Genomic DNA, 23,596 nt, shown 5'->3' with positions numbered 1-23,596 from the left:
AATGTGCAGGATGCAGTATCAGGCTGATTTAGCAGCACACTTTTGCTCTACCAGTATTTTTATTTTTGGTAATTTCATCAGTGAAAATGAGCTCTCAGCAAATCATATAACAGAGAGAATAATCATTCAGTGCCTCTTTCACCAAATTAAAATACAACTGTAAAATGATGTAAAACTACTCCACTATATTTCTTGGACTGAATGAGATTATAAGTATGTTCATTTGACTGACTAATGCCATCACTTTAATGACCTGTGCCATTAACAGGAGCAGAGGTCTGAGGGTCCCTCTGAAGACTCCGGTTGTCAAGGGCAACAGCATGAGCTTCCCCTCGCTGCCATGACAACCATGAGATGTGTAAGTAGACCCTGCGGCACATATCCTTGCGGCTATGATTTCTGACACATATGTCACTTGAAATCTAATATTTACCTCTAATTATTCGCAGTGTGCATCATTTCCCTTCTCAACTCTCTCCCAGTAAAATAAATAAATGAATAAAAATCAGTTTACAGTTGCAACATATAAAAGCTTAATGCATCATCATTTTTAATTGATACAATATATGTACATCCATGTTTCAATCATCGTCATAATGCAAGAAATCCCATCTTTACATCTATACAGTGTTCCAGTTGTTGTCAGTATAAAAGAAAGCGTTAATAATCACAATAATAATAGTAATCCCAGTGTGGTAATACAGCAGTCTTCCAAAGGAATGGCAGAAAGGGAACTGAAAGCTAATAGACCCCAATAAAAACCAGGTTGTCACTGCAGTCTCACTGAGGTTGAGGCAGACCGGTTGAACCAGCATCTACACTATGTTATGGTCTTTCTCTGACCTGCTTCTTCATCTCCGTCTCCCTGGGAATCAGTAAATCTGCTAAATCACCGCTCCATGCCTCTCCTGTGTGCTGTGCATGAGAATCTTGGACCAACATTGTCCCTCTCTAATTTTGACCCTGCTTTTCACCTCTTCCTGTAACCTCTCTAACCCAGTGGGCCCCAGGCGCTATTTACTCATTGCTCCACTTTACGTGCCTATGGGCCCCCTTTCTCAAATTCCTCACCCTCGCCAGAGCACCCGTCTTTCCCCTACAGGTCCCACCCCACTCCCCGCCCCCATGTTACAAAGTTCCCTCAGTTGCAAATTTAACTCCCTTCCCCCCGTAAGTCCATCCATCTCATCCATCTATCCATCAATCCCTTCTTCCATTCCTGCATCATGGCTGGTTAGTTGACCTGCCTGCCTCCCCACAGTGTGGCTGCATATCAATCCCCTGCTGTGCTTTGTGCGGGTTGGTTTCCTGGCAACAGACAACAGCCATGACAGGGCTCCAGGGCAGAGAGAGCCCCCTTTGCCTTGCAGCAGCTTGCTTTAGCCAGATAGCTCAGTCCAGAGCCACTCATATTCATGACCTTGGCTGGTGTGTGCTATAAGCTAACAGAGCTGCTGCTGTTGCAGTGTTTTAGGCTCTCTCTGATGACTTGAGAGTTCAAGCAGACAGGACAAGGACAAGGAAGGCTGTGTCTGATCCCATCAGTGTGGGACAGACACCGGGGCTAAGATGGCGTGTGCTGTCGCCCCTGAAAGTGGCTGCCATTAGTCTGTATGGGATTGTTGTGAGGTAGTACAGATTAAGACACCTGCACTACTGTAGAATCTCTTTATTAGTGTTGTAAATATCTTTAAAATATATTTTATATATTTTAAATCCACAGTTTCTGTTACAAAAGGAGTAAAAATGACCCCCAGATGCTATTTACAGTAAAATATACTTTACAACTTTACAGTTACTAACTTGCAGATTCAAAAAAAGACTTTGAATCTCACTTGTAAGAAAAGTCAACATGGTTGAGTGTTGTGATTCTGGCAGCTGCAGCATGTTTTTAATTGATTATTTTCAATCGTACTGACAGAGTGGTGGTAGTGAAGTTTGTCTTATTGGTACAAGTTAATCAGAAGTTTTTGTGGTTAAATAAAAGCCCAGTTAAGAGACTTACAGCAGATAGCACTTTCAGAGTGTGATCACGCCATCTTTTTTTTGTCCTGTCTGCTTGATCTGCTCATTCTTTAGCATCCATTATCCCCCTCTTGTCATTTTCCCCATTTCCTATTGACATCTGTACAAATATGCAGAGGTACACCTGTGTACTTCAACTTTGAGTTTTTAAAAAACACATCTTTGACACCTCTTTGTAAAGAAAAATACAAAAAACAGAAACATTTTACAATCAAACACCCCTTCAGGCTTCGATATGATGAGTGGTAATGTTGCAATGCCAATACTGCGATGGCATCGCTGCCACTAATTGGTACAGTATAAGGGATATAACATCAATGCAGCATTTCATGATTTTAATAAAATCCTTGTATATAGCGTGTCATTATTTTGTGGATTTGTCGGTTTGTTTGTATTTATTGCTTGACTAGATGGCACGTGGGCAGGATTTTTTTCCAAATAATACCAAATAAGTATAGGGCTGTGTTGAACAAAATATAGCCACATGAGGAATAAAAATGCAGCAATTACTGTCACCTTTGGCAAATTTCCACCTCCAAAAATAGCCGTGGGTCATAGTATGAATTATATATTATGGTATCATGTCTTGTATATATGCTTAGGATACATACAGTCAGTAATACAGGAGAAAGAGAAACTTTATCCATATTCTTCATAGGAAATATAAAAAAATCCAAACTACCTGTACTGTAATAGCAAAACAAGACACAGTTGTGCTACAAGTGCTTATGTGTTCTTGGCACCTGTGGCCTCAGTCCAGAGTGAGTCCTTCCATATTTGCCACAGTGGAGCAAAATCCTCACCAGAGGTAGAGAGAGAGAGGGAGTCCATGCTGTGGAGCTCTGATGCTGGCAGACCTCCTCCCGCCGCCCCACCACAACGCCCCCCCCCCCTTGCAACTGCCAATGTGGTACATTCCTCCCTCGCCCCTCGCCCTCCTCGTTAGGTGGAACATTCCAGACGACAGCCATCTTCTGAGACAAAAATGAACTCCATCGGGGTTGGTTAAAACCAGCAAAAAATGACAGGTTGCAGTAAATAATACATTTGTAATAGTAGCGATACGGATATTTACAATCACACAAAATTTCTAACATCTAGTGTAGTGGTTTAATCAGTTAATGAAAGAACCAATAGCTGCTTTTCACCGCTTTCCACTGTTCTTCCTCATTCATAAAGTAAAAAAAAAAGCAACCAGAAAAGATTCAAAACATAAAAAATCTTTCTAAGACCTTAAATGTTGGCAGTTTACATTCATGCCTGTGAGTGTTTGCCCCCAAGGCTGTTGAGCATCATGGACACACACCATCAGAGTAACACAACACACCCACAGGATCTGTACATTTGTGCAGTTTTGAATTCTATGCTCCTTCACCAGCAGAGAAACTGAATAACAGGTTAATCATGACAAATTTTAGATATTTTTACCAAACTGAATGTGGCCATATTAAAAAAAAAAATGCTGAAGTCAAAGCTTCAGTGGCCTCAGCTTGTGCCTCTGTGTTTGCCATCAGAGAGAGAGTGTCAGATGATCATTTATTTGGGTTCTAAAGCACTCTAAACTAGAAGAGCCTTCTCCAGCTGGAGAGGCCTTTATGCAGCATACCTTCTCAAACCTCAACCAATGGGAAAGCACACTCGCACTCAAACAAATCACAGAAAACCAACTAGAAAAAGTGTGAGATTGTTTTTGGATTGTACATCAGCAGAACATTTCAGAGGAATGGTTTGTAACTAAATGTACACTCTGGTAGAAGTTGCATACAGTTTAATTACTACATTCTAACATTAAGTATGCAATACCAGCTTTAAATGGGGAGGTGAGACTTCACAGGGTATAGCATAGCATTCACATGAAGTACAAAACAGACATAAATCCATTATAGTCAGTGCACTTCATCTTTACAATTCAAAATCACCCTTTAACTACCTTAAGCCATGCAGTCCACAAGATATTTGAACTTGTTTGATTCCAGTGCATAAGGCCTTGGCATAGGCGTTTTTGAATGTTACCTTTGTTCAGAATATGTACCATGACAGATAAGAATTTATCCCAAAATACACAAAGGAGCATTTTTTAAATTTCATCAGGCAAAAACTGAGATTGGCAGCAGCAGAAATGGCTCAGAGTTGACAGACTTCACATTCTTCCACAAGATCCAGACTACAGTTTTTTTTGTTTGTTTGTTTGTTTGTTTTTTTTCTACAGTCCACCTCAGCAAAGCCCACCTCTCACTCTCAACCTTCAGACCTCACCCAAGTCTTATAAAGAATGAGTCATACAGTAAGGACCTAAACCCACTGGCAGCGGTTACTGACATCAGTCATTTCAGTCCAGATTAGTTTCTCAGTATTTCTGTGAGGATATCTGAAGCTTCAGCACCTTCAACTGTGATTTTACTTTAGGTGAAATAGATGGTTTACAGTCTGATTCTTATATTGGAAGTGTTCATACCCTAGTTTGGCTGTTGTATCCTAATTTCCTGCTTAGTTTGATGGGAAGTTTGGAAGTACTATATGAATGTCAGTGGTAGCTGCTGCTCCAGAAACATCACAGAAGTACAGTCTGGTCCTCTTCTCACTCTCCAGCAACAACCAAGTTCAAAGCAGATGCATCAAAGTAGTGTGAGGCATCCTCCACATGTTGGCCCAATGAAAACATCTGATGCTTTTCTTTTTTTAACAATACTGTTTGATGCTTTCAGTGCATTTGTGCCCTGCGTTTACTTTGTAGAACTTCATAGGGAAATCATAGTTGACTAAAATTAAGACAAAGAACTTGTCAGTAGCTAAACCTCTTCTAGACGTGTCTCATTTCACATGGCTTGAACAAAGTGAGGGAAGGGGAAGAAGCCTTAGTACCACTGGACCTGACATGCATAGGCATCTCAGGGGCTTAGTTAAGGTCAACTGTTGTCCCTTATGAACTGATTATGTATTGTATGCACATCCCTAGTTAAAAAATAATAATAATCCAAAGTTAGATGCAAAAGAAAGCAGGTGTGTACTTTATTTTTTTAGGCATTAAACTGACCAGTGGAGGCTCAGTGTTGGGTTTGAGGACGCTTCTGACTACCTGCAACACCTGGAGCAAAATCTAAACACATGTCGCTCACTTCTTGTGTTTCCTTTATCTGCATGTGATGAACTTGGCAGATGAAAGATATGTCACTTGATTTTGCACTATATACTGCGTGGGAATACATGTTTTCTTTTGCATCATTCATCAAACGCCCACTTATGTTTAGTCCTGCAAAGTGTTTGGGAACCTTGCTACAAGCTGGTTTAATGGAAGAAGAGCTATGATACTTTCAGTCACATGCCCTCACTCCCGCTGTGATCGAGGAAGAAAACTAACTTTTGTCCTCTAGCCAGTGACGGATAAATCTGTAGACAAATCGAGAGCTGCTTTCAAATTTAGCATGGATTTCAGAACGGGATGCCCCCTAAAGATTTACAAGCACTGGCTAGTGGCTGGTATTAATTTTACAACCTGGTCTTGATTACAGAGAATTAAAATAAAAATAAACCATTATAAAAAAATTGCAAGTCTATGGTTCCACTGTATGCCATGTGCTAGGAGTTTCTCCCCTAAAAGTTATATTTGCATTCAAAGACACATTTCATGCAAATGGTACAGTTTTTCTTTTTTTTTCCAAACAAAGAAACACACATTTCTTTTATATGTTCATCTAAAAAAGAAGCTTATTTTCTTTTTATATATATTTATATTTATATATATCGTATATATATATATCAGTTAATTTTTTTCTACACTTTTCCAGGGCAGGCACCGTACACACACCGGGTACAGAGGCATGCCACACTTGCATTGCTTTTTGCATTCTACAGTTGGTTGGCTGACAGGCACGATGTCATCCAGGCAGTGCTGCGGTTGGTGAGTGTATCCTACGTCTGCACCAACTCTTAACACACACATTTTTTTTCCTCTCTCTCTCTCACTTCCTGCATCTTCTGCATCACATCCATACTCATATAAACCATACATCTCCCTTGCATCCCAGCACTAGTCTATCCTGTAGTTGCAGAGGCAGCGTCACACTGCCTAGATGACATCAGAGTAAAGGGGTGGGGTTGGGGTTTAGGGTTGGTCCAACAAGCTTCAAATGGAGTAATAAAAGCAGTGCAGCAAGGCTCTGTGGCGCATGCAGAGATGGGCGGGGAATGGGTCGGGCCTTGGGGCAGGGGAGGTCAAAGGTCAGTGGAAGGGTGTGTAGGGTTCAAATGGAAAGTGTGGGGTCTAGCCCAGGGTTGCAGACAGATTCATGAATGGGAGGTAGGGAGAGTTTGGAGGGAAAGGGTGGCAAGGCAAGAAGGGTCATTGCTAACTTCATGACGATTACGTTTGTATTCAGTTTTTTTTTTCTTTTTTCTTCTTCTTATGTGATTTTTTTTGGTTGTATTTTACTTTATATTTTTCTTTTTACAAATGGTTTAATGACACAACTTAGGCTCAGAGTAGTGGATGGCTGAATCTACTGCTGGTTGTATGTTCAGAGGATGGAGATGGAGAGAGGTGTTATGGGAGAAACTTTTGTTCGCTACATGAGTTTTCAACTGTATACACAATATAAATACATGGGGGAGAAGGAATACTAATGCCAATATATCGGTTTAAATAATTATCTGCTATTTGTGCTCAGTTATGTACTGTAGGATTGCAAGTATTGCCAGTAGTCATGTCTTACCCAAGTTGTTCCCCAATAACCTGGATTTAAGTAGGTGCAGTCAGACTGCAGCTACTTTGTAATTGTTGTAGTTTTGACAATAAAATTTGCATATTACAGTGTGGTAATATGTGTTTAAAGTTATAAAATTACTAATTATCAGTCAAATAGTAAACATATTCAAAATGTTAGAATTTATCTTGATTCAATCAGTAAACAATTTTTAAGTACACATAGAAAGTAGTAATGTTTTGTCAGATAACACTTGACTCAGAGCAAGAAAGGTGCGCATCTGTTCACGCAAAATAAAAATAGGTTAATTGTTCGTCATGAGGCTCGGTCTAATGTCTGACCACAGCCTCATCAAACACTCACTCACGTACATACACAGTTACATACTCCCAGCAATCACACGCACATACACAAGCTCTGACATGCAGCTATATTGTATCTTGCGATCTGTCAGTGGTGGACACCGCAGCGAGAAAAAAAGCTCCACCCTCCTGTCACCTCAACCAATCAGAGACCCTCTCCACTGCTCCAGTGAGAAGTGGAGTGATTAACTTGATGATAGATCTAGGGGCAGAAAAAAATAGAAAGGTAGGAGAGATCCAATCAGATAATCAGTGAGGAGAATGAGGAGGAGGAGTGTGTGTGAGGAAGATGCAATGTGTTGATTCACGTCCGTTTAGGATGCAGGATACACACTGCATATTCCGGTAACCATCCTGTCATCCCTCTCTCTCACTATGGGGGTCAGTAACACACTCTCGCTGTGCTTCAATATGGTGTCTTGAGAGACTGGCTAAAAGCCAGATGATCTGGTGTGTGTGTGAGTGTGAGTGTTTGTGTTTGTGTTTGTGTTGGCTCTGTCCACAATGCACACACAAAATGTAACATTGAAGAGCTTTTGTAAAAGAGTGTGTGCAAGCTTTCCCCACTTTGTGTGTTTTGCCCTTGAGGAGGCCATACCTGCCCCTCCCAACCCATCTATTCCTCTGTCCACCCCCCCACCCCCGGTTAAACAAAAGCAAATGTTCAATGTCACTGAACTCGCCTGCGATCTAAACCTGCCTGTTGAGTTTTGCTGTGGGAAAATTAAGGGAATGTGGGACTGAAGGGAAGGCTTGAGGTAACAGGGAGGGGTAAAGAGGGGCATTGTGGAATAGTAATGAAGGGGAGTATTGATCTGAGTCACATGAGCTTTAAAACCAAAGGGGCCAGGTAGGGTGCCGTTGTTGGCGTGCCAGATAGGTGTCTTCTGTGAATGCCAATTTTTTTCTCCCACAATGAAAAGGAGGGGTAAAGGTACAAAAAATAGATTAATAAAATAGAAGAAAAGAAACAAACTCTTATTTAAAATGTAAAAGTATAATACAAAAACAACAGCAACAAAAGCATAATAGTAATAAAAACGTTAGTGACTTTAAAGATGAAAGAGTAGAAGTGTTAAGTAGTACTTGAAGTTATCTCTAATGACACAAAATAAATAAAAGCTGTCAGAGGAGAGGATGCAATCGGGGCTCTCAGGTGAAGGAGGGTCGTTGCTCTCTCTCTCTCTCTCTCTCGCTCTCTGTCCCTCTCTCTCTCCATCTCCCCCTCTCCATCTCTCTCTCCCTCTCCCTGTCACCTCTCACTCCTCACGGAGCTGCAGGCGGTAGCGGCTGTAGCGGATCTGGAAGAAGAGCCTCTCCAGCGGCGAGCGGCTCATCCCGGGGAGCCTGTAGTCCTCGCTCTGGCCCGTTCGGCGGAAGCCCAGCGACTCGTACAGCTTGTGGGCGGCCAGTTTGACGGCCGTCGTGCCCAGGACGACGGCGGCGTAGTTGTTGCGCACGGCGAACTCCAGGACGCGACGACCCAGTGCCTTTGCGATGCCCTTGCCGCGGTAGCGAGAGTCCACCGACATGCGCCGCAGCTCGACCGTGTTGTCATCCTCACGGCCCTGCGCAGCCACGATGCCCACCACGCGTCCGTCGAGCACTGCCACCCAGAAACAGGAGCCTGACAGAAACAAGAGACAATGCGTTTGATTAAATTAGTTTTTTTTTGTAAGAGCAGGGTGTTGCAAAGGTTGTAGTTTAAAAAGTATGAGAATAAAAATCAGTGTTTTGCGGAATCTTGCAGAGAGTAGATGAGATGATGATAAATATGAAGCCAACGGTTTTTTAGCTTAGCTTAGCATAAAGACTAGAAACAGGGGGAAACTGCTAGCCTGGTTCTGTCCAGGGGTAACAAAATCAACCTTTCTACACCTATAAAACTCATAACACAATATTTACAATATATTTCACTTGTTTCTGTACAAATAATGTGTAAAACTACTGGTTGTGGTTTAACTGACATTTGAACCTTGAACAGACGGTTAACTGTTTTCCCATTTCTTGTCTCTATGCTAAGCTAAGCTAACTGGCTGCTGACAGTCGAGAGTGATATTGATCCTCTCATCCAACTCTTGCCAAGATAGCAAATACGTATATTTCCCCAAAAGATCAAACTATTACTTTAACACTGCCGATCTACAACGGCTGTTTCAACGTGAACTTATGTAAATTATTTTAGGAATCAGTTGTTCTATATGTATTGTTATATTAGTATAGAACAGGGCTGAAAGCCTTTCGATGTGTGGTGTAGTAGTTTCATCACTGCACTGTTTTCGTCTTTGGGGATCCATGACAAAGATTTTTATGTAGATATAGTAGACCCTCATACTCTGTTGCTCCAGTACACTGTGAAGCTTGAGACTATGTTTCAAATCCCTGCTGCAAATGTTGTGCTCAAATACTTCCTACAGTAAAATGTTTTCAGCTGTAGAGAAATCCATGCCCTGAGTTATTGGAACATAAATCACACAGGGTGTACTCAAACACAATATGCGTCATTAATGGCATAAAAAACACATAATTAAGATGGATGAGGGGTTGTTTAGTACCAAAAGCTTATGTCAGAATGAGCACCCTGTATTTCCATTAGCAGCGTGTTGCATCACGTGTAGCTTAAATGTTCTGAGTGGAGAGAACGGAAGAAGGGATGCAGGGAGTAGATGAATGAGGAGGACCGAAGACCAGTGTCTGAATGGTGCTTAATGGCATTAGCTACTCAGTGAGACGCTGCTGATTAAAAGTGCAGGCATGATGGGGCTCACAGTGTAGAGGAACAGAAACACATATCAGAGAAAATAGAGAAAAACAAGTTTTTAGGGACGTGATAACAAACTTTTCCGTTGTGGGAACTGAATCTTATTTTGTCCAGATAACATTTTAACATGTAAAAAACTAAAGACCAGAGTAAAAAACTGGCATTTTTACATCAGCTCATTCTGTATCAGGGACTTGCTGTGTCCCAGGGTTAATACATCAGACACTCAGACACTGTTTACAGACAGATTGATAAAAAGACTAGCACACAAACAGACAGACAAACAAAGTTAGACCAATACAGATAAAAATGTCAGCAGACAATGCTCCTCCACCAGAGTACAGATAAAAGCTTGAATATCAACCCATTTTAACATCAGTCTGTATTTATGCTGCAGTTTCTAAGCTGTTCACTGTGACACAGAATGATTGTGCTTATGAATCATTTTCCCTTTTTGCCTTTAAATGGCATTTTTAATTATAATACTTCAGTTCAGTGGGACAAAACTACACGAACAAGAACTAGAGAACATCTTAACTCTCAGTTTGTCTTGTCGACTGTGTCGCTAGCTTCGGACCTCGTTACTCTTGAACGTCTGCGTTTTCTTTATGTCTACCTTCAGAGCTAGAAAAGTGCTCCCTACAGAGAGGAATTTAAACACAGTTGATATCCTGCTGTTTTTCACAGTTCCCACGTTACCCTGTCATAGCACATCAACACAAACTTCACAGGGTGTTAAATACCAGATACCAGATTTACAGAGCAGAGAAAAAAGTGAGTAAATAATATAATGGGTCATCATGTTTCTTTGAAATGAATCCCCTTTGAATCTTAATCAGGTGGTTTTTAAAATTAACACAGTGTGCAGGTGCATGCCCCTCCTTAATTTCCTTCACTGATCATAATCTTTCAAGGAAAACAACCCTCTCAACTTCCTGTTTTTATTGCGTAACTGCGTTCAAACAGTCTTTCCATCAATGTCAGCAGTATTTACGGCTTGTGTTGGCAGTGGTTGTACTAAAATGCCATCTGTTTATTATAGATAAAGTAAATCTGACTATTCCGTGACTGACAGAGGCTGACCTGCTGACAGCAAAAATCTGTGTCCGTCTGTCCATGAGCTCTGAATCCTAACTCTCTCTCCCTGTCCTTACTCTCTCTTTCCTCACCTTTATGCATAACCTCTTCTCTCCCTTATCTCTGCTGAAACTCTCACTCTCTCACACAAACTCACAGTATCCAAACACACACACAAACAGACGGCCACATTTTAACATCATGCTCCTGCTGGATTCCCCGTGTGCTAGGCAGGATTTGATGCCCCTGCAGCCCTGTATTAAGCTGATCTGGAGGCTTCTGTTACTGAATCAAACAACTGTCATTTGTAGGATGCAGCAGCCCCAGGAAAAGCCTCAGTAACTCCCTGGCCTCGCAGAGTGCAACCGGTGTTTCACTAATCTGTTAGGGGAGGTGTGATTTTTGAATTACATGCAGGAGCTCCTTAAAGTGGTGTAATGTGTCCTCCTGAACATCCAGAATAACAAAAAATAACTCATAAGAGCATCCTGTTACTGGAATCCAGACGCTATAGATTCACTCTGTCTGGCCAAATCCAATTTTGGTAGCAGGTATGGACATGCTGGTGGGAAAGCTTTGCACACAGGAAGTGACTGATCAAAAATTGTCTTGTTTCACTGTCTCAGAACAGATGACTGTGCAGTTCACTGACTTTATGTTGGGAAATTTATGCATTATAAAAGCCTTTCAACCTTAAAAAAAGCCATCAAACAGCCATGTCTCACTGCCATTTCTGGCTGCCAAAGTGTGAAGTTGATTACGTGGAGCGATGATTGTTTGAGAGATTGCGACATGAGATGTGTGACTTGGATTTGCAAAGTTGTAAGTGGTTAAGTGCAGCCTTCACTAATACAATGGAGTGACGTCTCATTATAGGCAGATGTCGAAGCTGCGGTGTCAACTCCTGTGGCACTCTGCCGGCATTATTATGCCCGTGCATGTGTTTGTTTGTGTGTGTATGAGTGTGTGTTAGAGGCGTAGGAGGCGGGGGGATACGTTTCCATAAAGCCCTCCTGACCATCTGTCTGAACTGAGCCTGTGCCAGGAATGAGCACAGCACAGGAAAGCATGCACGCCAACCAGCCCTCTGCCTATCTGCTCATCAGACTGTGTGTATTACTTAACACAGTGTCTGAAAAAAACTCAGATCACATGGACAATGAGCTACACTGGAGGAAAAACTCAGAAATGTGACTCTGCTTTTCTTGTGAGGGCTAAGGAGAGCATATTGATCTCAAAGCTTCCCTAACATCACGACTCAAGGAACTTCACATCTGCTGCGTCTGACACTGCTACTATTAAACTGCATGGATTCAGTGAGCTGACATTATTTCTGCTGGGAACTGCACTTCCCTGGAGATGGGAAGATAAAGAGAGATTGAGATAGGAGTAGAGTTTTAGCTCAAGAGAAAGTGGAGAAGCCATAATGTTTTTAGACCTTCTTGGCTGCAAATCTGCGACTGAAATTTCAAGATTGCGACAAAATAGAGGGTGCTTTGTTGCACACTGTTTCATTTGCTGCCTTTTCCACACAAGTCACTAATTTACCTAATTTATCTTCTTACCATAGAGGAAAATGTGAGGAAAGTGAAGGGGTAACTCTCTCCTCTTTCCCTCAGCAGCTAATGTAAAGCCTCTCTTGGGCAAGGCACTTAACTCCTAACTCCTTTAGTTAGGCCATGTGGGCCACTCTGCAGCGGAGGTGGATTTATTGAAGGATTCTAACTGTGCTAATGACTAGTGGGTAGGACTGGCAGGGTCAGTCTCTTGGTGCGTCCACAACTTTAGTCCAGACTGAAATGTCTGAAATTTTGGATGACGCCTACTGACTTAAGTGATCCCCTGAATTCACCTGTAGCTTTGACATTTGTGGTTCAGAATGAAATATCTTGAAAGATGAAACTCCAGCATTTGGATCAAGCCAATCTCTCGTCTCCCATCTTTCCTGCTAAACACTGCAGATCACAGTTCATAAGGGAGAAGCTGTTTAAGCCTAGTCACCACAAAATTAATTAGAAAGAATGAGCAAGACTCAATATGTCATCAGTTCTTCCTCTGTTGTTTTTGAGCAAGGCATTAATAAGCTCCCTGTTGCTTGTTCCCAGCTGCTCTTTGCTTAAGACTATAACGTCATACCCATGCTTTGATGTGTAATGAATGAGCTAACCTCAGAAAAAAAAAGTTAGAAAAAGAGAGGAAAACGGGATAATGAAGAAGTCATTCATCTGTCTTTTCTCAGTAAGCAGAGGAGGAGGAGGGAGGCATCTGTGTTAACAGTAATAGTGATGAGCCTGAAAGGATCCATTATTGCTGCTAGGGCATACAAACTCAAAGGGGGGAGGGAGGACAGACCATCTACCATTATTACAGAGGGGGAGGGGACCTGAAGAATACAGATGATCTCAAGACAAGACACGAATCAAGCTGAGAACAAGAAGCTCTGGAAATCATCCGTAATGATTCTCAGAAAATCCAAAATCTGATTATTTTTAATGCGACAGATCTAATTTCTTTAACTACTGTACAAGGATATTAATATGGCTTGGTGCATGCGTGTGGGAGCGTTAAATACTGGCTGATGTTGTGATATGAACCCTGTATGAAAACAGAGAAAAATCACACACGTATGCAAACACTCGCACACATCAGCGCACATACACAGGGATACTTTTTATAGTGCCTAACAAGATTACTCTCTTTTGCTATAGATGAAACCTAGAGGCCTAATTCAGTTGATAAGCGTTAAGTCTAGACGCCGCCTCACCGCGCTGTACTTCACCTCTCTGTCAGCCGAACGCCGTCCTGAGCACTCTGTGGGTGTGAGCCCTGATGAAAGCTCATAATTAGCTTGACTCTATTCTCTGTGTGTTCTCGCTAATTGTTTTGTGTTCTCATAATCAAACAGTGAATTTGTGGTTATTTTTATGTGTTATTTTTATATTTCCGCACAGCATGTGTGTCATTGCACATTAAGCACCGGTGATTTATTTTTTTAGGAGTGGCTCTGAGTTGAAACTGTTGCATTACTGCATGATTAATCTGACCCTGTTGAGCGTTAAAAGGCAGGTAGGCATTGCTGCTAGTGATGATATCTCCACCTGGTATACATGTGCTGCAATATCAGATGATGTTTAAGCATCAGTTCTTGCCACAATTTTGTCACTGACGTCACTAAAAAGACACTTTGTTGGGGCTAGCTATGAAACAGAATCATTCAGGGCCAGTAAAAACTCAAAATAAGGCACCATAAGCAGCTTTTTGATATTCGTTTTGTCTTTTTTCCCCAAGATATCCATGACCTGAAAACCTTGAGTGTTCATTTTACTTTTACATAACAGCATGTGGACACGCAGCTGTTGCCAATTAGCCAAGGATCTGCTAAAAAGGAGAGGCACAAATTTAGTTTATTTTGAAGTACTATATATCTGTATCCTCTTATTTTAATGTAAAACTTTTCCCTTGAAAGAAGGGTCATATGCAGCCTCCTTCAATGCCCCTCCATACACACACACACACACACACACACGCAGACACACCCTCCTCAGTAGAGTGCATGCTGAAGTATAACCCTCACATCAGCAGTTTCCTTCCCCGTCACGGACAAATGAGGGAGAGGGGAGGTGACCGTCAGACACAGGACATGCTTTACACATGTGCGCACAAACACACAACAGCGCGATTACAGAAACTGAATAATTCATGTGTACTGAAGCCTGGATTTACAGTAAGGAGAAAAAAGCCCTCTGAGCTGAACTCCTGAAAACTGATGCATTGACCTGTGTGCTGTCACATGTATAGACGCTTTACAGAGACTCACACTGTTACACTTCCATTAGCTCGGAGGAACTCATTACCCGGACCTTTACGGTTGGTTTTACTGCCTTCCGGCCCATCAACGTGTCCACGCATGTTGTGTGTTTGTATGCAAACACGCAGGTACATGCTCACATTTTACACACATGCTACACTTTACTGCGTGCATGCCATTGTTCACATGACTCCTCTGGCTACAGCCTCCCTCTCTCTCTTACTCCCCCCTCATTCCTGGGCTCAAAGGCCATCAGGGTGGGCTTCACACTAACATGCAAATGTGACTCCAGCCTCTTAATCTGTGTACTGAATATTGCGCCTGTGCTGATTTGACTCAACCCGCAGAAATCACTTTTAATCTATAGACCACACAAGTGATCACCCACCTATCAATAACAAGCTTTGAAATTGCTTATCTGTCGTAAATCTAGCCTTGTGATTGGTCACCAGAGAGTGGAGAAAATGCTCAATGCTGCAATTACCAATGCTGCAGCTGCTGTTGACTCATCATCTGCTCTTACCAATGAGAGTCTTTGTTCAGTATTGATTGAAGCAGAATGTGAAACAAAGGCTGAGGCTCGTGAGATCACGATACATTATTAATTTATTGGCTCCGCTTCCTGAGATACACATGTTCACATACATTCTTGCAAAGTACAGCAAAAGTAATGGACTCGTGAGGTCTCCTCTTTCTCACTGTGTACATTCTGTACTGTGCAGCCGGCTAACAATGTGACAGGCTGAAAATATTTACATTTTTGGAGTTTTTCTTCTCTGTCCCTCTCTCCTCTGTCCTTTTTCTGAGTGAAAAAGCTCATTCATGAGACTTTCAAGCTTCAGTTACTCTCACTACAACAGGAGCAGTGCACTGTACGACTGCCATACGGAGACCCACTGGTCCAAAAACCAAAAATACTCAATTTACAATAATAGCTGGAACACAAATGTTTGCTTTGTTTTTTTCTCGATAAATGACTTGTATAATTCTTTCAGCACTTTATTCTAGCTCCCTGTGAATTTTACTGTGTACAATAAACTAGATGTTGCTATTTTGCTTCGTATCAAAATTTAGCTTGTTGCTAGTTAGTAAATCACTTCTTTTTTTTTTTCAGTTTTTTAAAGAGACTGAGGGCTGTTTCCTCGCCTCTGGGAGGAAGCATCACTTCCTCTGTGCCAGGATGATGGATAACCCAGTTGGCCACTGCAGCGCCTTCTCTGCACCTTCAGCATAGATGAGACAAAGAGAAGAAAACGAGGAGGAGGAGGAGGAGGAGCAATACAGGTGGGTAAGAAAAAGAAAAGGCTGTGGCTCAAACAGCAACAAGAAGGAGGGATGGGAGAGGAAAGGATAGATGGAAGGATGGCTTTTTTTAATCAGCTGACAAGCTTGAAATATACCTAGGATATCCCTTTGTCTGTGTGCGGACCAGCCATTTCTTTATTTATCTGCCTTTCTCACATACACACAAAATATATCTCACAGTCGAGGGAGGAGCGCACCCCTCCCTTAAATGCCCCCGTTTTCTATGTAGCACTCACTTTCTTCCCTCCCTTCACACTTTTTCCCTCTCTCTCTCTCTCTCTCTTTCTCTGCCTGTCTCCCTCTCTCTGTCGTTCAGAGCTAAAATAAGCACAGCAGGTACCGGCAGAGGAAGCTGCTCTCTCCCCTGGAACAGAGCGAGCTCAAACTCACCCCCCCCACACATACACATATTTATATACATATATATATATACACACACACACCAAGCTATAATGAGACTGACCGGCAGGTATTATAATGTCTCCTGGCCCTGCAGTGGTAATGACGCCTCATTAAACAGCCAATATTACTGAGTGGGTATCACTTCCACCCAGGGAGGGTTTGGCTCAGCGTCTAGTGTTGCCCTCATTATATTACATTCACTTCTTAGGCGCTAAGCTGCTTCAGAGTGACCTAAAGTGATTGAGCGGGTAAAGATTTCAAAGGAGTGGGTGGTGTGTACGTGGTCCACCTACTGCTTGAACATGAAGGGAATCCTCCTTTCTGTATTTATAGTTGTTTTCCCTTTTCAGAAAAGCTGTTTAAAATCTTTTATCATCCTTGGCCCAATGGGATTAACTGATGGAGCATTATAGTAATCGTAGTTCCAGTTTATTTCCTGTGAGGGAAGCGAACAACCATGTGAGCTCTGCCTGATAAGATCAGTGTTAGAAATAAATCTTGCGAATGAGTACAATACTACCATCAGAAAGTCAGCATGTATTGCTTTTTCTGGGAAATGTTGTTACCTGAACTAGTTTCAGCGGCGTAGTAAAGCCCTAGAAGGTTTAACAAATAACGTTAGGTTGGTAACCCACGAATCACGCAAGTCTAATTTAGTCTACTGTAGCTTGCTAAGTAGAAAAATATTCTTATATTTGGGCAATATTAAATTAAGAACACTGTGAAATACGTGGAGGATGTGTTTGGACTGTAGATGCTATAACAGCTGCTATACTCATTTTCACAAAAGTAAAAAGTAAAAGTTTAACGTTACAACCATCACCTAAAATCCTGCTGCCTGTAACTGGTCAACAGTGTCAGTTCACGTCTAAATAGCTTTAGTATCCTCCTCCTGTATCTGCGAACACATCCACATAGATTAATAAATGTGAGTATTGCTAAGATCTTCTGGTGCAGTACTACAAAGGGATTAGATGAGTGCAGTACAAGGAATTAGGATCAGCTGCTCATGGATAAAGGTTTATGGATGAATAAGTTCAGTGGTATTTTGCAACCTGTATTTTATGTGGATGAAATATCCTTAATGGTTCAGAGTCTTTTGTCTTCTTTTTCAGTTCAATTCAGCAAATGCAGCATAGCTGTTAACACAACAATGGTGGATATATTGATCGGCAGATTGAGTCATTATTGGTTTTTCGCTTCCAATAAGATCGATGCCAGCAGATGTTGTGTTGTGATTTCATCAGGCTACATTATGGTGAGCTCTTATTGAAGTGTTTAATTTGAATAGATATTAGGAATTACATCAAATCCTTAGAAAAGTCATTTTGAAAGTTAAAAAATCTGAGTCCAAACTGAGAATATTGGATTTTAAATTGTGTTTAAAGGTTCGATTTCGTTCCTTCGTTCACTCTCAGATGATTCAGTTTCATTTCAAGCTGTACTTTGAAAATCTAATTTGTGTATAAACCTTTTTTCTGCACTTCTATTTATACATTTATACCCCCAACCATTGTTCCTTCAGCTTTACGACCCCTCCACCTACACACATACACTTTATTATGGGGCAAATGAAAGAGGTGACAGCTGGCCTTAAGTGGCAGCAGAGTGAGTGATCACAGCACACACCGATGAGAGAGGAGTATTGATTGGTGTAGCTGCAGCATGTGTACGGGGATATGTGGCTCCAGTCAGTCAGTTAGTCTTGTATTACTCAAGCTGTCTGTGGTCAGTTTCTACTTAGAGTTTATTCAATTCAGATTTTATTAAACTATCAGTAAATGTAAAGAATAGGTTAGTGAGGGCATTCTCTCTCTTTTTCCTCTATCCTTCTGTCTTTGGAACTTAGCTTCTTGGTGTAATGGAAGCTGCTGAGTAATATGACCCTGCTCGTCACCCACATGCTCATGCTAGACATTTTCTTTGAATCACTCTTGTGCTATTTGCTAGTGCTAGCAAGCTAAAAGATGGCGGAAAAGCTTCTTGTGGAGAAATCTTGGTTCTCCTACTGAAGCTGACGAACTACAGACTTAAAGGCCCTGAAAACTTGATTTCATATCTTTTCTCTGTGATGAAAAAATCATGACTAATAAGCAAAATCAAAATAAACTGTTTTGGAAAAGCTGTTTGTTATTAACATAAACAAACAATCCCGCAACAGTCAGGTCAGATTGTGATTAAACTGTTAAAATCTGATTGGTGCAGGGAAGCATGTGACATCTTTTCCCAGCTGAGCCCCGCCCACTTCAAACGTGAGGATACAAACAAGTCTCTCACGAAAAACAACCAAATCTCTCCTAAATTTGGCAGAAAATTCTGAGTTTGTGTTGGACCCAGTTGCTCATAAAGCCTGGGCCTTTAAATCCAACAAGTCCTCTGCTGAGCGCCAAATGTCGCGTTCTGTACATAATCACACACTCCTACTTGCTACGTGCCGTCCTGCACGCACTTAACACGACACACATACAAACACGCTACAAATGACAAATGACAGCGACGTCAGGGGGGTGCCTCTCCATCAGGACTTCATGCTGGTGCCCAGGTGTTCGTCCCCCTGGACCCATTCAGTTTGCATGGATATAATCATTAGCATTGTCCAAGAGCAGTGGTGCCTGACCCCCTCTAAACCATCACAGCCCTGCAGCAATAATGGGAATGCTTAATATGCAATTGTGTATGCAGTGGATTACCAGGCCAGAGGGCACATTGTCACAGAGAAAGAGACAATAGGGGGGGCAATTGACTGGCTTAACTAACACCTGCTTTTTATATTGGCCACGTGGTTTGGGTCAAAAGGGGATAAACATGTCCAAGAAGTTACAGGGCAGGGGAATGTGTGAAAATGTGTCATGGCCTTCGCTCAAACCCAAAACTCAACTCCTGAGCAAAATGAATAGTTTGGGGTGACACTGGAGATGGATTATTTTGTCCAATTAGAAGCTTTAGTGGAGGAAATGAGCCCTGCCGACACAGAGCGTACTGCAGAAAGTGCATCAGCAGTTTCCTCCATGTGATCAATTGGCCCTGTGATGCACCCCCCCTCCTCCCTCCTCCCTCCTCCCTCTCCCCCTGCCTGTGACCAAGCGGAGATCAGAGAGGAAGCCGGTGGGGGGAAGGAGTGGAGAAAGAGACAGGGAGGAGGGGTGGGAAGAAGGGTGGAGGAGAAGGAAAGCAGAGAGGCAACCTGCATATTTGATGAGTTGCCTCCACATTGCCCGAAGACTCCCAAGACCCAGCAACTGTGTCAGTCACACAACCTTTCATGTTGTTATCTGGGGGGTTTGTCTTTGATGCTTCCTGCTGCAGCAAAGTTACAGACCTTAACTTTGTCTTTACGCTGTATCTTAATCATCACTCCTCTTAGTTACTTTTTAAAATCAACAGTGGTGGTGGAGCATTGCCAAACGACAAACCAGACAACGTGTATTTATCTCATTATTCACACTACAGTGAGAACGGTGAGGTTTCTCCCACGTCTTACCTGTGGGTTTCATGTAATAATCCTCTATGTCAGCCATGTCCGTGTGCAGAGCACAGTCCAGATAACTCTGGATAACTTTCCTGCTGTAGTAGTAGCGTGCACCCATGAGAATGAGGGGTGCACAGCAGGTCAGCGTGACGGATTTGGTCATGAAAAAGCACATTACTATGGAGAAATGGAAGAAAAATAAACGAAACCTGTCAGAAAAGAGAATCACATGTTTGATTTTTGGCAGAATTTGACCCTACACACACACACAGACAGACACAGAAGAAGAAAAAAAGAGCAGGTTCAACATGACATTTTTAAGCATCAGTAACAGTTGCATCAGATTCTTGTTATAATGGTACAACATGAACACTTTGGTGAAGAGAGACTGGGATTAGTTTCACACCAGGCGGCAAAGTAAGATTCATCAAACAGGAGTAAGGCGCATTAGTACAGCTGCAGGACCACACACTTTGACAGGATAACATTTCTCAGTGGAGACTCCATGCCAGTGTTGGATTCACCAAACCAGTTCAGTCCCATATTGGAGTAATTAGTCGGATGTGACGCTGGGGGGCGCAAGGGGAAACACAAACAAGCGGGGGCTGGATGCTGCATAGCATGTTGCTGCGTGGCATGCGATAACCTAGTAGTTAGTTTACTCCACAGCACCTCAGCGTGGTGTGAAACATCAGCGCTGGAATGTGGAGGGGTGATGACTCCTCACTCTGGTAGAAAGAATTGAATTATCCACAGGGAAACAGCGGGGAAATAGAATTTGTTGCGGGGGGTATCACGGGCAGGACCGTCATGTCTAGTGCATGACTGACGCCAAACTGACACGGTGGATTACTTTTCTTTTCTTTTGTTAAGTGGCAGAACTACATAGATTTTTGGACAGTGATGAGAGACTGTTTGATTTCGACGTGCGTAACGGCGGCGGGCACGATACATGAGGCTTTAAATTTGCACCGGCATCATCAACAAAAGCCGAACGAGTTCAGTGCATGACTGGCGCATTGGCTGCTGTGCAGAGGCGGAGGAGGGAGGCAGGGAGGGGGGAGGAGAGAGAGGGGGTGGGGGGGTGCGCGCGCCGCGGGGGGATTTTGATGCTATGTGTTGGGGATTGCGCGGAGGGAGGGAGGAAGAGTGGGGGGAGGAGGGGGGTGTAGTGGTTTTCGGGTACGTGCGCGCACCCTGTGGACCAATCCTCAAAATTCATTCACTCATTCATTCACGGGCACCGGCATGTCATCACATCATCATCATCAGCAGCAGGCTCGCCGGTTATACACATGCACCCATGCGCCGCTGCGCCCATGCCTTTTGTTGCATGATGAGCAACATGCCGGTGTGGTGCCGGGCGGAGAAAAAAAAAAAACAGGAGAAAGAGAGCCACGGCGGCGCGGTGTGGTGTTGCAGCAAGATTTCAACTTAACTGTACATCGCCTACAGGGGCCTGATAGTGCAGAGAAACGTTAGATTGTGTGGGATTTAACACCAGTTCTAAATCACATTAGGGTGGAAACATCACAAAAAGCGCAGCAGAGACATTAGCCTACACTGTGATGAGAGACTGGAAATAATTACTACATATAAATAATATCAGACATTACATTGAAGTTTTCCTGCCATTAGAAAAGTGGGTCTGAGCCCTTTCATGGGAATAGATGAGCCGGCACAGAGGCTACCTGATGCAAAGTAATGAGGGTACTTACCTGTCAGAAGAGCGTATAAAAACTGGGTCTTGGGCTGCTGCCTGAGCCCCCTAAACGCTGTGTTGGGTATCCTCTCCATAATACCCTCGTAAAAGATGCGGCGCACCTCCTCTTGATCCCCGCGCTCGAACTCGCGGATAAAAACCGCATCTTTCCTCACATCCTTGGCCTCGGCGGGGTTAAGAGCCGCGCTGGACGGAGGAGAGCTCCACATGATCGACTCTTTTTTGGTCCCAGGTATAGCATCGTGTTCGTCCGCAACAATTTTAGTCTCGCAAACCATTTTGGGAGACGAAAAATGCATGCAACTGGCCGCAAAAAAACAACTACAGTTCGGGAAAAAAAAGAAGTGGGGAAGGAGTGAGAGTGAAAATGGATGAATGCGTGAGGTTTTTTTTTCTTTTAAAAAACAGAGAAACGATGAAGGGGGGATAAGACGAAGGGGGATGTTCTGCTGCAACCCTGAGCGTTTCTGACGACCAAGACTTGCCGGTGTGATTCAAGCGGTATTTATAAGCGGGCAAGGCGGGTAGATTCAGGTTCAGGGGTTGGGGTGGTCCTCTCGCTGCACAGATTGGTGGAAGCGGTGCGCCGTTAGATGTTGATGGACGAGGGAGGAGGGAGAGAGAGAGAGAGAGAGACTAGTTCTCCCTCTGCATCTGAACAGGCTTATGTGTGCCGGCGAAATGTGTATTTTGAGGATGTGGGCCCATGAGGAGGGTGTGTGTGTGTGTGTGAGTGTGTGTGTGTGTGTGATGGGGAGATTGCGTAGAGAGGTTGTTTCTGAGCAGGTTTGTCTTCATAATGTCTTACAATGAGGAGGATCCCCGCTTTGTTGAGATAACGTGGGCTAAGAGGATGCGATACACAGCACAAAGGCGCAAGGTAAAAAAAAATGCGTCAAACAAGAGGAAATCCTAGTAGCAGGAAGACTGCAGTTGCTTAGAAAAAACTCTTTGGCCGTTTATAATTAAGAAATCGGGTTAGGCTATAATTAAATTCGAGGTTAAAACAGTCAGGTTTTGCCTTTGGCTCTGGCAGAGCTCCTTATATCAGCTGTTGCGCAGATAAAAAAGGCGTCTCTGAGTATGAGGGGATAGAAAAGACCCTGATGTGAGACACATTGTATTCATATTCTGATATAATTCGACATTTCAGTGACACCATGAAGCTTTAAACCCAGCTGCTAGTCGCCGTCATGTCTAGCCAGTTGCTGCACAACACAGTGAGCTGCGTGCAGCCTCCTCTGCCCCGTTGACTGACAGCTCTGGTGCACTGCAGTGATTCCTCCACGGCTTCCCTTCGCTTTGTCACCCTGCTCCTGTCATGCATCACTCCCAACATGGAGATTATATCTCGCCTTTTTGCTGCGCATCTGAAACCCCCCCCATCAGCTGATCTGTCGGCGACTTGCATCAGACACTTTAAGCACCAGCCACGGCAATACCCGGCTTTACGCACGACTGTGGCGGTGGTGGTGATGGTGATGATGATGCTCGATCCGGTCCTTTGTTGTCCCTCGACACTCCCTGTAATTAAGCGTGGCTGTTATTATATGAAGCAAAGTGCTTTTATTTTGAATAATTATCAGGGAATGAAAAAGGTGTAGTTGACACAGTTTATGACAACAGTTTCACCACTAGTCAGAGATGGTAACAATGTAAACATAAGGATGCTCCACAGTTGTATACAGATGGAAAACAATAGGGTTAATTTATTAGTAGCCTCTAAAATGTTCCTCTGAAGTCTTAAACAGCACCATTATTGCGCATCAGTGGCACGTGGTAATACCCATAAGAATATTATGCCATAAAGTTTTTCCTTGGTACTTTAATTAAGAGAATTAGAGTAAATATTTTAACTGAAGCCCCGACAAGAAATGAAAATGTGTTCTGGCTCTTTGTGGAAGTGAGGAGAGCCACAGTCGCATATGTAAAGCAGAACTAGTTTGAACTGGATCATCAGAGGC

At 42.9% G+C, this 23,596-nt stretch overlaps 2 protein-coding genes across 5 annotated transcripts in view; one reads left to right on the top strand and one right to left on the bottom strand.

Moving 5' to 3' along the window:
- Nucleotides 1-23,596, top strand: part of poln (polymerase (DNA directed) nu) — an 87,643-nt gene that overhangs the window by 57,424 nt on the left and 6,623 nt on the right. For 3 of the 4 annotated variants that reach the window (XR_007814565.1, XR_007814567.1, XR_007814564.1), the window contains exons 29-30: nt 269-5,923; nt 15,848-16,017. The gene's annotated coding sequence lies outside the window, so the exon portion shown is untranslated. The remainder of the gene's footprint in view (nt 1-268; nt 5,924-15,847; nt 16,018-23,596) is intronic. The other variant, XR_007814566.1, reaches the window with a different exon arrangement.
- nat8l (N-acetyltransferase 8-like) lies at nt 527-22,473 on the bottom strand. The gene is made up of 3 exons (XM_018705157.2): nt 21,628-22,473; nt 19,922-20,086; nt 527-8,714 (listed from the first exon to the last, which is right to left on the bottom strand). The coding sequence occupies exons 1-3, from the start codon at nt 21,929-21,931 to the stop codon at nt 8,347-8,349; spliced, it is 837 nt and encodes a 278-aa protein (XP_018560673.1). The 5' UTR covers nt 21,932-22,473; the 3' UTR covers nt 527-8,346.

Source organism: Lates calcarifer, linkage group LG14 (genome assembly GCF_001640805.2).
Source record: "Lates calcarifer isolate ASB-BC8 linkage group LG14, TLL_Latcal_v3, whole genome shotgun sequence".
Classification (NCBI taxonomy): domain Eukaryota; kingdom Metazoa; phylum Chordata; class Actinopteri; family Centropomidae; genus Lates; species Lates calcarifer.
The sequence above is the reverse complement of the archived record's forward strand: the minus strand, read 5'-3'. Positions and strand labels throughout refer to the sequence as shown.